This window comes from Chionomys nivalis, chromosome 18 (assembly GCF_950005125.1).
Source record: "Chionomys nivalis chromosome 18, mChiNiv1.1, whole genome shotgun sequence".
Classification (NCBI taxonomy): Eukaryota; Metazoa; Chordata; class Mammalia; order Rodentia; family Cricetidae; genus Chionomys; species Chionomys nivalis.
This window is the reverse complement of record NC_080103.1, coordinates 37,966,152-37,983,690: the sequence shown is the minus strand read 5'-3', so window position 1 is coordinate 37,983,690 and position 17,539 is coordinate 37,966,152. Positions and strand designations below refer to the sequence as shown.

Genomic DNA, 17,539 nt, shown 5'->3' with positions numbered 1-17,539 from the left:
AAAAGCACACAAATGAGTACATTTCAAGTGGTTCCGTGGCCATGACCTCATCACTACAGGAGAACTAGACAGCAATGAACATTTTAGGTCCTATTCTTGCCTATCGAATTAGAAAGTCTGGTTCTGGAGCTCAACAAACGGCTCTAACAAGGCCTCTTCAATGGTGGTGACGCCCAACCCGGAAACAGAATGCGCAGAAGCCTGAGGGCGAGGTGAGCGACAGGGCTGGAGTCATCAGTAATCGGATGTATGCAACCTTATTCTGTTAGGCCGAGAGGGAGAGCTTTCCGTGAAGGCAACGGGAAGCCGTGCCGTGACCTTGCTTTCTGAGAAAAGCTGCTACAGCAGTTCAATGAGAGCGCACCCGAGCTCGCCCGAGTCCCAGGTTCGCCCCCCGGCACCGCCCAAACCACGAGCATCCTGTTAAGACACCACCAGGACAAATAACTGCAAGGAACATTACTTTCACTTGCCGAATTTTGGACTGATCAGAGTTTTGTGACCCTAAAATAACAGGAGCCTTGGTTCTATGTCAGCCCCTAAGACAACCATGACCGGGCTGGGACTCGATGGTGACCCGCCTCACCCGGCATTCGAACGACGCCCCGTGGGTCCAGGCTCTCCCAGCCGTGCCAAGTCGCCCGGCCTCTCCACCCTACATTCCGTAGAAGAGAGTCTTCACTTCTCCTCAGGGACACACAATCCACTTTCGAATTTCTCCCGCGAAATCGCGCGACGTCATCAGCCAGGGACGGATTGCTGAGGGCCCCGCCCCCCAGCCCCGCCGCCGTCCGCAAAGCACCAATGGAATTCCTCATAGGAGAGCGGTCACCGCCTCGCTCTCCCGCCAGATCCCGCCCCCGAGGGGCGTCACCCATAACGTCACGACGGAAGTCCCGGCTCGGACGCCGCTTCCCACAGGGGGCCGAGGGAAGCGCGTCGCTCGTCGGATGACGCGATTTACACCGACCCGAAAGACCGGGAGGCGGAAAGCGTGGAAGGAGGCAGTCGCTGACCGTGGCTTTGGGGACGTGAACAGAGTAAGTCACAGATGGCCGGTAGTGCCACTCGGACGCGGTGAGGTGTACACTCGGCGTCCGGTCCCCTGCGGTCCAGCCCACCCGCCGTGGTCCGCCTCACCCCGCCCCCCTCGCCCCTAGTCCGTTGGTTCGGCTGCTCAGTGCGCACGCGCAGTGCTCTGGCGCCGCTTGCAGTTCCCATCCCGGGACGGAGGGGGCGGGCCGAGCTCAGTGTTGGGAGGTTTGGGGCACGCCCGGCTTCTGGGGGGCTGTCCAGTGGCTGAGCGGTGCTCTGGACGCTAGGCAGCTTGGGGTTGAGCTTCGGCTTCCAGAACACAGCAGTTGTGAGGACTTGCATTCTAAAATTGAGGCTTTTCTTTGGCAAGACTTCCGGCCTTTTAGTCTCCTATAGAAAGTCCGTTTTAAGGAGGAGCTGGCATTAAGTGATGAGTGTTAAGTTCCGAGCGCGCTTAGGACAGTTCACTGAGACTGGAAGGCCTCTGGAAGGCTACCTTTAGTGGGAAATCGAATGGCTTTAGAAAGCATGTTTACACTAGAAGGTTCATTCGGAGCAAAGATCCAGGCCACTGTCTTTTGCTCCCTTTGGATAGTCTTGTCATGACTACAACTTTGGTTCTCAATCTTTTGGGCACATTTCTTTTTGTTCTTAATAATAATAAGTATCATGGCCAAGTTTCTTTGAAAATTTTACATGTACCCATAGAAACATATTGTGTATGCTTTTACAAGCAAAATGTTTACATCTAGTCGAAAATATGACATTCACTGTCTTCGAACAATGTTACAACTTTGTAACTTGTAGAAGAAGATAAAAATGGAAACCATGTTTGCCCGAGTAAGATGTAATTAGTTACTGCGCTGACCAGGGTCTGTTAGCATTCATTTCTACTTTCTCCTGCATCGATCTGCTCTTTGCTCCTTTAAATGAACTTGTGGCACTAAATTTTGCCGTTCATTTTGTATTTGTACATTTTGCCTTTTCTTTAAAATTTATCTTGTAACCATCTCTTGAATTCCTGAGGTTTCTTGAAACTCACCTGAAGGGTCATAGAACTTCAGACTAAGAATTCCTGGGTCAGACTATAATATGAATAGTAACAACTTGTAGAAGTTTCTACTAAAAAGTGGCCGTGTAAAAGTCAAACATACCAATGTTTGCTTACCTAACTAACTTTGACTAAGTTGCATAACCTAACAGCCTCCTTTTAAAAAGTTGAAAGAAACTGCATAGTATGATTGTCAAGATTTAGAACAATGTATATAAAGTAACTGGCATTGTTTCACAATAATTTTTTTATTCTTTGTTCCAAAACCATGGTGTTGGGGGGGGGGGGGGTTCCACGCAGGGTTTCTCTGTGCAGCCCTGACTCTTGGAACTCGCCCATCTGCCTACCTCTGCCTCCTGAGTTCTAGGATTAAAGTTGTGCGCCATTGTCACCCATTTAACAGTACTTTAATACTTAGGACAGCACAGAGAACCTGATGAGGAGTTACTGATGTTGCAAGCTTAGCAATAACCTTCAACCTTCACAGCCGGGCGGTGGTGGCGCACACCTTTAATCCCAGCACTCGGGAGGCAGAGGCAGGCGGATCTCTGTTAGTTCGAGACCAGCCTGGTCTATAAAAGCTAGTTCCAGGACAGGCTCCAAAACCACAGAGAAACCCTGTCTCAAAAAACCAAGAAAAAATAAATAAATAACCTTCACAAACCATGTCAATATTATGACAGATAGACTTCTGTAAAGAATAGATGACTTGTAGCGCATGTTATAAACCTGTCTATTCTAATTCCAATTGTGGGGAACACTAAAGGGGGATGAAAGCCATTTCAAAGATCAGTTTGGTAGTGTTCAATGACAAATTGGTAAAAAACAGCCTGGCTGCCTGTTGTGTTCTCCAGAGCAGCTATTTTTGTTTTGTTTTGAGAATCTTTTAAATTATGAATAGATGTGTCTAAATGTGTGCATGCGTACCACATGCCCACAGAGGCCAGAAGACTGCTTTGGATCCTCTAGCTAGAGTTATAGGAGGTTGAGAACTTTGATGTCAATACTAGAAACTGAAGCTGTGTCCTCATAAGTGATGAGTGTTCTTAACCACTGTGCCATCTCTGCAGACCTCTCCACAGCAGCATTTTAAGTCCTTAAATTGCATTTTCTTTAATTAATCTTCACAGTAACTATTATATAGGCAACATTTATGTCTACATTTTATGGACCACAGAGATGAGAAGCATACAGAGCTTGCTTAATCAGCTCTGTGAGTAGCGGTAATGAGAGTAAATAGGCATTGGAAGGAAAGGATACATTTCCTTTGGAATGTTATTGCCATAGAACCTCAGGAAAGTACAAATAGCATTAGGAGTATAGTAAGGACTAAAGAATTGTTCAGTGGTAGGATATTGGCCTAGGATATGGAAGACCATCAGTATCGGAGAAAGACAAAGAGGGATAAAGATATGGGGGCTCTGTAACCAGGTATTGCCATGATGTAAGGAGGCTAAATTGTTCTACAGTCTTGTGACTTTCTATTTAACTGTATCTTGCCCTAAATTGAAGGTGTGTTTGATTGTTCTGACCTGGAATATGCTAAGCTACAAAAGTAACCCTTAATAGAACCAGGAAGTGAGGGCCTCTGGACTGAGAGAGTGGAATGATAACTGGAACATTCTACCATGTTTTTACTGTTCTGTCTGCTCTGCTTTAAATCTAGTGGATGTAGAGTAGTGTGGCTATAGATTCCACTGTGCATGACTGAGATTAATGGTTCTCAACCTTCTTAATTCTCTGACCCTTTAGTTCAAGTTCCTCATGGTGTGGTAACCCCCAACCATAAAATTATCCTCTTCCTACTTCATACCTCATACTTCATACCATAGTAATTTTGCTACTGTTATGAATCATAATGATCTAATATGTGACCCCAACTCTTGACTCACAAATTGAGAACTGCTACTTTAGATGGTGGGCTTTAAATGGGAAAGTTAATGTAGAGTTTGAAGTCTTCCCTTATAACAGTTAACTATAGAACTGCTATGTGATTATTATAATCTGTATTTATATTTATACCTTACCACCTTAGAAAAGAATTTGAAATACATGGTACCTTATTTTTATTATATAGACCAGGCTGACCTCAAACTCAGAGGTCCACTTGCTAGTACCTCATGAGTGTTGGGATTTAGGTGTATACCACCATGCCCAACTCCAAGTACTTTTAAATGTATCTAACTACTTCACAAATAAATAATGACCAGATTGAAGTTTCTCCCTCTATATATTTAGATTATAGTGGAGTAGATAGAAACAGAACTCTTAATTGCAGAGAGTGATGAGCAGAAGAAGAAAAGCTTGGTACAGTTCAGATTGGCATCAAGGGTACTGTTTTATGTTGGATAAAAGAAAAGGCCTCTCTGAGACAGTAACATTCCCAGATCTGGGTGGATTAAACTGTATAAGTGTACTGGGAAAAGAAACAGCAGAAATAACAAAGACCTGGAGACAGAAAGGGCTTTAACATACATTAGAAATTTAGAGATGAAATGTTATAAGCCTGCTGAAAAGACTTGTGGAAGAGCTGGAGAGGTGGCTCAGAGGTTACCCGTACTGGCTGCTCTTCCAGAGGTCCTGAGTTCAATTCTCAGCAACCACATAATGTCTCATAACCATCTGCAATGAGATCTGGTGCCCTCTTCTGGCATGGAGGTGTTTGTGCAGGAGGAATATTATATTCATAATAAATAAATCTTTTAAAAAAAAAAGACTTGTGGAAGATAAAGTTGAAGAAATATGTTCAGGTCAGATTGAATAGGACCTAATAAACCTTTGTAAGGTCTTTCGACTCTATGCTTAATGTAGTGAGAGGATTTGTACTAATTGCCTGATTAACATATTTAAGTTATTGTCCTATGTAAAAAAAAATGATTATAAGAAAGCAGTAGTAGAAACAGGTAGGCTATTAAGGAATATCTTGGATAGTTAAGTGAGACATAATAACTTGGGCCAAATGGTTCATTAGCATGAGAAGAATTAATGTTCAAGCTCTATTTTAAAGCCAATGCTAGTACAACCGCTAATGAATTGACTTCAGTAGGAGGGATTGAGACTATTTTCTGCTCTTACTCTGTCTTGTAGTTCGTATTTTTTGAAGTGGTTAAAAATCTGTTAAAATTTTAGACTTCTGTGTTTATCATGTTAAGGTTACGATATCCTGTAATGTACAACTGACTACTGGAATGTGGAACTAATACGAGACTGTGGTTTGTGAAGTCCTGATTAGCCAGGACCCTCAGAAAGGACAAGTCGAGAAAGGAAGCCAAGATATGACTTTAGTCATAGACAACATAGGAAGATAAAACACAGTAGAAGGAACCAAAAAGGGAAACTCTCATTTAAAGCTGTATGAAGAAAATGTTTACAAGGAGGGCGTCTCTGACTTTAAGAGCTGCTGGGAGGTCAGGGAAGCCGTGCAGTGGGTCAGACACTGAGCACTAATATCAGGGTTCCACTAGAATGGTAGGAATGAATCCCTACCTGCATTTTATGTCTTCAGCTATCAGGTAAATGTTTTATTACTTGTGAGGTGCACCAAGGCCTTGCTACTGCTACCCTCTCACTTTAAAACATTTTTTTCATTTTTTAGGAACACATGCAGGGTTTTAGATATAGATATGCACACACACAAACATACATATATACACACATACACATTGGTGTTTTGCCTGAATGTTTGTCTTTGGGAGGGTGTCAGAACTTGGAGTTACAGACATTTGTTAACTGCCTTGTGGGTGCTGGGAATTGAACCTGGTTACTCTGGAAGACTAATCTCTTAACTGCTGAGCCATCTCTCCAGCCCCTGCCTGGCAGTAGGAAGGCACAGGTGACAGATGCTTAAATATCGTACATATTCTTTTGAGGGTGTACAGTACACACAGTAGGTACAGCAACTTCCTCCCATGTAGGACCTCAGACATAAAAGATGTGTGCCTTCCCTATCAAAAGCTAATGTGTACATTTCTATATTAACTTACAGAATGGAAACTCAAAATCAAAAAACTATGGAAGAAAGCACTGAGAAGAGAAAAGAAGAAAAAAAGAAGCGCTCAAGGGTTAAACAGGTGCTTGCAGATATTGCTAAGCAAGTGGACTTCTGGTTTGGAGATGCAAACCTTCACAAGGACAGGTTTCTTCGAGAGCAAATTGAAAAATCTAGAGATGGATGTAAGTTTCCTTCCTCTTAAGATAACTCCCAGGTCTTATGAGAACTAGTTTTGTTTATATTAAATTTTACTCTTACCACACATCCCACCCCAGTTTTAAAACAAACATCTTATGCTTCACATTTTGCATTTCAACTAGACGTGGACATATCTCTTTTGGTGTCTTTTAACAAAATGAAGAAGTTGACCACTGATGGGAAGTTAATAGCCAGAGCATTGAAAAGCTCATCTGTTGTAGAGGTAAATTTTTTTCATTACATATTAACCACATCTGTTTGGGCAAGGGAAGGGTCTGGCACTGGGACCTTTATGTATCCATACCTGAGGCTTTTTGGAACATCTATGGTAGGATACCATAACCCCTTATGGGGGGAGGTGGGAAAAGTGGAGAGTAAACTGGAATTGAAATGCATAATTTTAATTAAAAAGGAGATGAAAACACCAAGTTTATTAATATTTTAAAAGTTGGACTTAGAGGGAACCAGAATCCGGAGAAAAAAGCCCCTAGGTGAGAGACCAAAGGATGAGGAGGAACGCACTGTGTACGTGGTAAGAAAAACAAATTTAAATTTAACTCATTTTTATTGATAAAATGTAGAATTTAAAAATGCTTAAACGTTCATGACACTCTGATTTATACAGGAGTTACTTCCCAAAAATGTTACCCATAGCTGGATTGAAAGAGTATTTGGGAAATGTGGCAATGTGGTTTACATAAGTATTCCACATTACAAGTCTACTGGGGATCCAAAGGGATTTGCCTTTGTGGAGTTTGAAACAAAAGAGCAAGCAGCAAAAGCCATTGAGGTATGTCTGTAGGGCCCTAAAAATTAAAAGTTAAAACGAGGTTAGTATGAATAAATTTGCATTCCCTTTTGCAATTGTTTTTTCAGTTCCTTAACAACCCACCCGAAGAAGCACCAAGAAAACCCGGCATATTTCCCAAGACAGTGAAAAACAAACCCATCCCTTCCTTAAGAGTAGCTGGTGAGTACCTAGTATTCAGGAATTAAATATTGAATTAGCAGAAAAAATAAAATAATTTTCCAACATTGTTGTTACAGAAGAGAAGAAAAAAAAGAAAAAGAAAAAAGGCAGGATAAAGAAGGAAGACAGTGTGCAGGCTAAAGAGTTAGATACAAGCAGCATGGGAGTGTCTAAAGCGAAGAGACAAAGGACTGCTTCCGAGGGCTCTGAAGCAGAAACCCCTGATGCTCCAAAGCAACCTGCAAAGAAAAAGAAAAAACGGGAAAAGGTGGAGACATCCATCTTGCCTGAAGTTAGAGCAGGGAAAAGGGAGAGAAGCAGTGCTGAGGACGAAGACTGCCTTCCCCCCAAGCCAAAAGCCAAAAAAAGGGCTCAGAAGGATGGCATTAGCGAGGCTGCTTCTGAAGTCTCCAAAGAAAGCAGAGGTACTGGTGTTAGGATAGACAGCAAACATTTTAGCTACTTCGTAACCAAAACTTGTCTTAAGAGAATCTTCCTTTCAGACTTAGAATTCTGCTCTACAGAAGAGGAGAAGGACACTGGAGACAGAAAAGGTGATTCTCTCCTAAAAGTGAAAAGGAAGCACAAGAAGAAGCACAAGGAGAGACATAAGATGGGAGAAGAGGTTATACCGTTGAGAGTGTTGTCTAAGTAAGTGCCCGTTCTCCGTGGCAGTTGACACAAGCCCATCACCATTGCTAAAGTGCAATTCCAATTTCTATTCGACAGAGTTGTATATTAGCAACAGTGATGGCCTATGGTCAGTCCATCTGCAATACACAGTGAAGATAAGTAGGAGCCACCACACTCAAACATGGAAGCACTTATTTTTACAAAGTCACAGCAAGTGGCTCCATGTTAAAGTAAAGGAGGCCCCTTAAACAGTCAGTGAAGTTCTCTTAAAGGCACAGGATTATAACAGGAAAACTTACCATCACCAAAACATGGGAGCACTTACTTTCTTAATTCCAAAGCAAGTACATCCACGTTTAAGTGATGGGGAGCCCAGTCTTTATAAGTTCTAGTCTTAATATGTAGCATTTTTAAATTAAGATGCTGAATGGTTGATACCACACCAGGTATTCCCATGTGAATAGAGGAAACTGATCTTCAGACTCATAAGCGGTTAGGTTTTTCCACTCCAAAGGGGTACATTGAGTTCACTTCTACTAAAACAGAGAAGCACTTACTCTTTCTTAAATAAGACAGAAAGTACTCCCATGTTAAAGTTGAAGGGAACCCACCCACTAGGCTGCTGTTATAAAAAGATAGGAAAAAGTTTGGAGGAAAAGAAATGACACGCATTACAGAGATACTTTACCATTGTGAAGTAGCGGCCAAAGAATCCGGTTCTCTGCTTGGAGAGTGAAAGAGAGGAACTTTAGACACTTGTATTTATACTACTCCTAAACTCCTGAACTCCTTTTGGCTTTCTATCTCAGAGAATCATTACAAGAGCCTTTGTTATTTTAATGTATCAGCTCTCAGGGAAAGTAGATCCTGGGATCCTGGGTAGGGCTGGATTTTTTTTTTTTCTTTTTTGAAGTAAACAGATGTCAATGTTAACTGCTAAAACCATTACCACAAGATATCCTCTCTTTAAAAAAAAAAAATCTCCTATCTGCTTGTTTGATGGCACAGATTAGGGTAACAATGAGCACTCCCACAGAGCCAGGAGATGCATTGTGCTTCTCTCTGGAGGAGCCCTGGCTGTTTGAAGAGACATCTACATGGTAAATGTATGTAAATAAATAAATTGCTTCCATGGGGTGTTTTTTTCTTCTTAGAAATTCCTTTCGATTTACGTAAATCCTTAGGAATGTTATCTCTCAAATTGGAAGCAACTTAACAAATCTTTGAATTTTAGTGTCTCATTTTCCACCAAAGTTGCCTAATTTTAGTGAATGTTACTTAGAGGAAGTAACTCAGAATTTTGCTTTTGCAATTAAAAATTCTAAAAACACATCAGGAACTTAGCTGGGAAATGAAGGCATTTTACCTTACTATTAATGAAAAGGAACTTTGTGTGTTTGCTAGATAGATTTATGGCCTAAAAACTAATTAAGTGTATGCTTTTAAAAGAAAGGAGATTTGGGAAGACTGGGAATTTCAGAGTTCTCAGTGAGTCATCATGTCACTATTTCAGTAATTCATTTCTTTGTTTTACAGAACTGAATGGATGGATTTGAAAAAAGAGTATTTGGCACTGCAAAAAGCCAGTATGGCTTCTCTAAAAAAAACAATATCTCAAATGAAACTGGAATCAGAAATGGACACAGACTGTGCAGTGCCTAGCAAGTCTGGAGAGAGGAGCGGCAAAGGTGAAGGTCAGTATAACAGTAGCTTTAGTGTTGTGCTGCACTGGGGACCGGGTCTAGTCGACAGAGGATTTCCGGGTGGTTGTGTTGCAGTGATAGAGTGCTTTCCCCAGATTTAAGATGAACCGCTACCAGAGAAAACTGAAAGAAAGGGAGAGAAAATTGAAGTGTTTGTACTCTCTCTTCATCACCAGCGAGTTTACTCACAACTGCCTGTACATACCAATGAAAACTGAAGTTTCAGTGGAAGATAAATTCTGATCGTGAACATATTAAAGAATTATTCATATTGATTGTAACATTAGTAAAGATTTTTTGTTGTAAATATTTTTTATTTGTTTATTTTAGCTCATCTATTTATTTTACATCCCAGCTGCAGCCTCCCCCCATCCTCCCCTTGCAGCCCCTCCTCCCCATTCATTCCCCATTCTCATTTATTAGAGTTTTATTCTTTGGTTCGGGCAATGATACATTTTATTTCATGTTAATTTCCAGATGAGCAGTGTGATGCATTAATAGTAATTTTAAATTGTACGAGTACTAAGTTATTTCAATTCATTAGCCTGAGAAATCACTACTGCTGTTGTAGAGTGGTGCGCCTCATGTTAATGTCAGGTGTGGGAAAGTTATCTCTGGCCTTTTCCTTTTCACAGAGTGCTGCCCTCAGGAGAAGGTTAATGCCCAGGGCCCACAGTTCGTGAATGGAGTGATTGTGAAGATCATGAGCACAGAGCCTCTACCTGGCAGGAAACAAGTCAGGGTAATGTTTATGTGTGAAACGTTTTTAAAAGAATATGAAAATCAAAACAAATCCAGTTAGAATTTGGGCCTCTGATTCTTTAGAGTTTGAGTCTCTGGGAACTCTGATAACTCGTAGGTTCAATCTGAATACAAATTCTTCAGGAAATGAGATACACATTTAACTGTCTGAATGCCTTACCTTTCCGAGTCACGAATGCCTGCAGTGCAGTTCAGGGAGAGCGGTGCAGGGATTCTAAGTTGCAGTTTTTGAGAATAAGTATTCACGGTTGTGCTCTGAAAGTTTTGTCAGTTGTGAGAGTTTTACAAAGATATTTGGTGCCATAGTTTTTTAAGACTGGATTTAATAATATACTTGTTAAAGATTTTATTTTGCAAGATGTAACCATATGCTACTGTTTTGTTTTGAAGCCAGCCGCTGTATTTATGGATTTATATTCATCAGGACTAAGATTCCCAAATGACAGTTCCTTTGTTGTTTTTCTAAGACAGATTTTCTGTTGTAGCACAGGCTGTCTCAACCCATTATTTGTCCAGGCCAGCAATCCTCCTGTTTCAACTTTCCAGCCTAGCCACTTTATTTTATACTGTATAAAATTTTTTATAACATTCTAATTACTTCTTTAACATCTTAGGAGTTTTAAAACTATACATTATGTTGTTTTTGTTTTCTATACAACTGTACCAATCTCATATTTTAATTGAAAGAAGCAGTGAGATAGGTTTTTTCCCTGTAATTTGCGTGCACTCTTGTTACTGATTACCAGACTGTCGGTCATTCTATAGGTTTCACATGAAGAGATTAGCCTGACTTTATAGTGAATATATAGTAAATATCTTTTGAACTATGGTACTCTAAACTCTTACCACTATCAGGGGCTACATTACAGTTTCATCAACTTACTACGGACTGATCTCTTACTGTATCCTAATTAATATGATTAGCTTGATTTAAAAGCTGTGAAGACATCTCAGCTATAATTCTCTCCACTTCTTTTTTTGTCTTGATTTATTAAGCAAGTGTTTTTACTAAGGGTGTTCTTATGTTACAGTGTATTGTGTGTAGGACTACTTTCTATCTTCTAAAAGCTCGCAAATCTCTATTAGCCTTTACTGCTATTAAGCTATTTTTATTCTACAATGAAGTAATATTTCAAGATCCTCAATTCCTTCTGTGACTCTGGAAATTCATTACATTAATTTTAGTTCTTTGTGCCTAGAAAATTCTGGTCTAAATACTTCCTTTCCAGTTAGAAATCTGTATTTATTTCTTTTGCTTTAATGACGGAAATTTGGCAGGTAAGATTACTGTAACATTCCTGCATAAATGCATTGTGTTCTGTAGAGAACCTACTGTGAGAAAAAAAATAGATTAAGAATGCAGGAATCTTCTTAATTAGTCTTCACAGCAGGACATTATAGGTAAAACTGTCCCCCTTGTGGGGTACCTCAGCTTGCTTAGAAAGGGTTACTTATGTATTTTATCTGAAACTGAGAGCTGTCAGCTGTGTTCCAGTAAATCTACCCATGAACCCTAGGATTCCTGTCGTAAAATGTTGAAAGATGGTTCCTTGTGTTCTAAGTCAAACATGGTATTGTATAGGTGAGTGAAAATAAACTTCTCAAGTCCTTTCTTTTCATCTTTCTTGTACTAACCTGGCTAGGTTGCTGGGGGAGGGGTCATTTATATTCCACTCTGCAAATCTTGCCTTTAGCTGATCCTCCGCACCCCATGTAAGTTCATGTTTAAAGAATAGACTTCCAAGAAGATGAGAGAAAGTAATTTGCAGTGAATTGTTAGATTGCTTCTCATTTTTGTCCAAATTAAGAGTAATTTTGTGTATTTTAGAAGTGGTTTATGTATTTACCCTACAACTACAGAGTAACTTATTGATACATTTGACAATTTTTGTGGGTACATTTACTAATTGTGAGCCATTTTAGGTGTTGATTTTAAATCTTTATACTTTTTTAATCATATAGGATGTTTTGGCCACAATCTCAGAAGTTGTTTACGTTGATTTGCTAGAAGGAGATACTGAATGCCATGCCCGATTCAAAACTCCTGAGGATGCGCAGGCAATAATGAATGCTCAGACTGAAATTAGAAAGAAGCACTGTTGGAACCTCGAGGTCCTTTCTGGTAAAACCTAATTTGTTTTTTCTTTTTTAATAAACAGTTATTATTGTAGGTAATTTTTCTTGATCTGCGATGGGCTAATGGAACTAGCCTTCCCACCCACATACATTCTCCTGCTAAGATTAGAATCTATATCCTTCTACTCGGTGACCAGAGCTATTGTTTGTTCTTAAGGTGATCACGAGCAGAGGTACTGGCAGAAGATATTGGTAGATAGACAGGCCAAACTTAATCAACCTCGGGAAAAGAAAAGAGGCACGGAGAAGGTAAGGGCAGCCGTTAAATCCATCTTCTGACAGTAATAAGTGAGGATAAATTTACTTTGGCTTTCCTATTAGAGTACTGTTTCAGACGGAGAAAGAATGCAGTTTTCTCCTGGCTTCAAAATAGATGAAATTAAGATCATTTGCTCACAGGGATCCATAATTGTAATTTAGAATTTTTCTGTGCTTTGAAGCAGTGATACATGTTAAGTATACACAGTCTTGATTTGTAACTGCTGTGTTTTGTAGTTGGAGAATAATGTGGTTCTGAGTGGCAATAAGAATTGTTATTATTATTGTTGTTGTTAAAAATTGTTATTTTTCTAATAATAAATAAGTGGCCCAAGCAAACTAAAATAATTAAAACAATCATCAACAATTTTATTTCTATGATAATTTATATAATTAGTTGCTCACCAAGAATAGTGTTTATTCTTTGCAAACAGAGTATTATTCTTTTAAATGCCAAAGTGCTTAAAACAACTTGTTAAGAACTTTGAAAGCCCTGATTGAAATGTCCTATGCTTGTTGGCTTGGGTATGTTTTTTATCAGTGCTCCTTTGGCATTTATGATGATTGACAGGGACGTTTGCTGCTATTGGTCTTTGTGAATTTTTTTTCTTGAATGGAGCCTGATCTTGCTGAGATGGGAAGGCAGCCCTTCCTCTCTCAAAGCTCTTTTGAGTCTTGGAGGTGTTAATTTCAAAGCTTGTTTGAGATGGTCAGATGTTAAAGTCAGTAATTCAGAACAGATAAATGAACTGTAATCAGGTCAGTAATATTTATTCTTCTAATTGGTGTGAAGTTCTGTTTAAATTGTCTGTATTTTTCTTACCTAGTAATTTTAACACTTTATAAATTTATCAAGATTCATCTTAGTCTCAGGCAAAGAAATAAGCATTTCCACAGTATTTTATAAAATTAAACTAGAACAACAAAAATTTAAGTTACTCATTTTCCAGTTTTCCCATGCTTTATTATCAAACTTGTTAGCATGATCTAGGTAGAAGCAGCTGACTTCATGGATTAAAATGCAGTGAATCTTCCACACCTAGTAAATGGTATTGGAATCTTGTTATAAGAAATTTAACCACAGCTAACTTGTTTGCCAATCTTGTTGGTGTTGTTTTTTTCTAGTGCTGGAGATTAAGTAAGTGGTCTGCCAATGAACTAGTGCATGATAATAGTCTGAGTATATTAGCCCCCATTCCTGCAAGTAGAATAATAGACATGGATGATAAATCCTCTTGTCCCTCAGCTGGCCTGAGCATTCAGCGTGGCACAGGAGCTTTTACATCCACCCGAGAGTTCAGAAGTGCATCACTGTAGGCTAAAAAAAATGGGAATTAAGTGTATAAAAAACAGTGGAAGAATTTCAGTGATTCTGGCATGATTCCTTCCTCACTAGACACTGGTGCACCTCCAGTGGGAGAAAAGCACCTAACTTAAAACCCCAGAGTTCTTAGTTTCATGCTGTGGGGTAGAACACATTTCAGAACCTCGTTCCTGTTCAGTTTATGAGGACTGAACGTAGAAAACTAAATCAGTACAGAGTATACTTTGCATAGATGTTTACATATGAAAATCAGTGACATCTAAATGAACTCATAAAGAATTGGGAACTTAAGGAAGGATCTGCCAAAGGGAAATGACTTGTTTTTTCTTGGTAGGATGCCCTTATAAGTCAGGAATTCCAAACCAAGGACTTAATGGTGCTAGTTGAGTGTTCTTCCACTCCCAGCCCAAAAGTAAAATTTTTATTTCTTCCCTTGAGTTGTTTAAATATTCTGTAAAATCTTTAAGCTATATTTTTAAATTTATGTGAATGTGTCTGTGGCACAGAGTGCATTTGGTAATTAAAGGACAGCTTGCTGGAATCAGTTCTGTTCTCTACCATGTGGGTCCTAAGGATGGAACTCTGATTGTTAGGCTTTAAAGCAAGTGCCTTTAACCCTAAAGCATCTCCCACCACCCACTTTTTGTTTTTAATCAGAGTGGCCTTTTCAATGCAAATTACTGCTGTCTGTTTCTGGACAAAGGCAGAATTCCTGTTTGTGAACAACATTGGTGTGCTAGGGTGCCATGATTTTTTACTCTTACATTTGTGAACAGTATTTTCATTTAATTATGTCATGACTGCCTGCCAATCAGATATGGCATGATATTTGATTCATGGATTGATTGATTTAGACAAGGTTTGTGGTATCTTGCTTACCTCAATCCCTCTGTTTGCTGACAACAACTTTACAGTTCTGATTCCTCAGCTCTTGCCAACTGAGTGCTGAACTTGCAGGCGGTCCCTCTACCCAAGTTATGTGGTGTTTAGGTGTCAAACCTGGGACTTTGTATATTCTACCAACTCAGCTACATCCCTACCTCCAGAGCCAATTTTTTTAAGAGAAAAATAAGACTACACTATAATTTTTTTTTTTCTCTCGTAAGGAAGCTTTTGGCTGCTGGTGCAATAGTTTGTGCCTGCAATTACAGCTACTCAGAAGACAGAAGTATGACCTGGGTTACAGAGACCTACTTCAGAAAAGCAGCAGCATCTGCTTTGGGAATGTTTCAATCTGTTGTCTTATGTGTTTCCAAAAAATCTTATTTTCTTCCTGTATACATATATGTATATATAAAATCATATTTTATATAATCTGTAATATATTACATTTTTATTTAATAAAGACAGATTTTAATAGTAGATTATTATTTGAAATCTTAACTTTTCATTTGTAAAGCAAATTTAAACGTTTTAAGAGGTATAATTGGTACAAAAGAATTGTAACATGAGCTGGGTGTGGTGATTTATGTCTTTATTCCTAGCACTTGGGATTCAAAGCCAACCTGGCACCATAGTGAGTTCTAGGATAGCCAAGGCTACACAGAGAAACCCTGTCTCAACAAAACAGAACACCAAAAAAGAATTGTGTAATATATGAGGTAGGGTGAAAAAATTAAGCCTGGTATGGTGGTGCACACCTTTAATGGCAGCACTCAGCTAAATCTCTCCAGTTAGAAGCCAGCCCAACAGGACTACAAAGTAAGGTTTGGTCTCAAAACTAAATGAATAAGCTGGGTATGGTGGCATATGCCTTTTATCCTTAGTACTCTCTGAGTTTGAGGCCAGCCTAGTCTGTAGAGCAAGTTCCAGGACAGCCAGGGCTACACAGAGAAACCTTGTCTCAAAAAACCAAAATAATAATAAATGTGTAGAATGGCCATGTGTCACTCTGCTTGGATCATCTCTCCAGTAAACAGTTGTTTTGATTTGTTTCCTGAGAAAGGGTCCTATTGTGTTGCTCAGGCTGGCCTTGAACTCACAAAGATCCAGCTTTCTCTGCCTTTGGAGTGCTGGGATTAAAAGTATGTGGCACCTTGCCTGTTCAGTTAGCAGCTTGTAAAGCAAATATGAGTAGTACACAGGTATCAAATCTCACTCAAGTAGTATGTAAATCTTTAATCACAAAGTAATTGAGGACCCCATACCATTTAGTCTTAGGAATTAATAACCAAGTCCAGAGAATATACAAAATAATGCTAAGCTGTGACTCTTCAGTGATGAGTGACCTACATTTCAGTTGAAAGATTTTGAGTTATGCACTATAATTGGAGGGAGATAGAGGTTTCAAATATTTAGGATCTGTTGCATAAAAATCTCCAGTTCTCTGTAAACTGATTAGATCAAAACATAATGATCTTATTTGTCATTCTACCCCTGGCTTTTAAAAATGTCATTCAACCTGATAACATAAGACTTTCCTAGTGGGAACTGTATTTTTTTTTTCAATTTTGGAGTTTCTGAGACATTCTAATTTCTTACTTTTTCTCTATAGTTAATCACCAAAGCTGAGAAGATTAGACTGGCCAAGACTCAACAAGCCAGTCAGCACATTCGATTCTCTGAGTATGATTGAGAAAGATGAGTTTCCTATGGGTTTCCTTGCCAGAGTGTTCTAAGAATGCTGGGACTGCTTGATGGATGTTCTGCTGAGATCTACATTTAAAGAAAAAGAAAACCTTTGTTCCTCAGTGTGGAACTAAGACTTTTCTTAGAGACAAACATATTATATGTCATATTTTTTTCAGTGATGCTCATGTTGAAATTATGCAGTCAACTTCAAGTGATTTCATAAATAAATGTGTTTTTAAAATTATTGTTTTGTTTTTGTTTACAAAAAGCAACATGATTATAAAAATGCATGAATATCAGGTGCAAACTAACTTGCTTTTCTTTTTTTGCTGCAAGCAGATGTGGTAAGTTTTCCATTCTATTTTTTTCTCATCTTCCCTTCCTTTGAGCAACAGATCATATGAACTATTGAATTTTAAAAGCATTGAGTTTGTTTTTCATAAATAAGACATTTTAATTTGATTGAATGATGTGCCAGGTACTATGTATGAGCTTGGAGGGAGTCTAGGAATTGACCTTGAGGAAAACTGAAGTCTGTTTTCCAGAAATTCATAAGACTTAAGTAATTAAGTTGTTTTCAGAAGTTTATTTACAGTTGCTATGAAGGAGCGGCATCTCCATCAGAATCCCCTGAAAGTTGTCTCTGTTCCTTGAGGTAATATATCGTTTCTGCTCCCACTGGCTTTGACCACTGCCTGCCAGAGTGGCAGTTTCTGTGTACTATGTGAGGCCTATGGTCAGGCATCTTAACCTCTGTGACCTACAGAAGGGGTCACTAGCTGAGGAACAGCAGCTGAACACTGCCAAATATAAGTACCTAGCAAGTTGCCTTTGCCTTCTTTTACCTGTCTGCACTTACAGCAACAGAAAACCTGGAAATAGTTGTTATATCCTGTAACTAAAGGAG

At 39.3% G+C, this 17,539-nt stretch overlaps 1 protein-coding gene across 1 annotated transcript; it reads left to right on the top strand.

Moving 5' to 3' along the window:
* Window positions 1-894: 894 nt before the first annotated feature.
* On the top strand, window positions 895-17,293 carry Larp7 (La ribonucleoprotein 7, transcriptional regulator). Its single transcript, XM_057794211.1, has 13 exons — window positions 895-1,040; window positions 6,072-6,259; window positions 6,398-6,498; window positions 6,724-6,807; window positions 6,901-7,065; window positions 7,152-7,245; window positions 7,323-7,670; window positions 7,749-7,896; window positions 9,415-9,572; window positions 10,217-10,323; window positions 12,306-12,465; window positions 12,637-12,728; window positions 16,556-17,293. Exons 2-13 carry the CDS (start codon window positions 6,073-6,075, stop codon window positions 16,634-16,636), a joined length of 1,725 nt encoding a protein of 574 aa, XP_057650194.1. The 5' UTR covers window positions 895-1,040; window position 6,072; the 3' UTR covers window positions 16,637-17,293.
* Window positions 17,294-17,539: the final 246 nt, after the last annotated feature.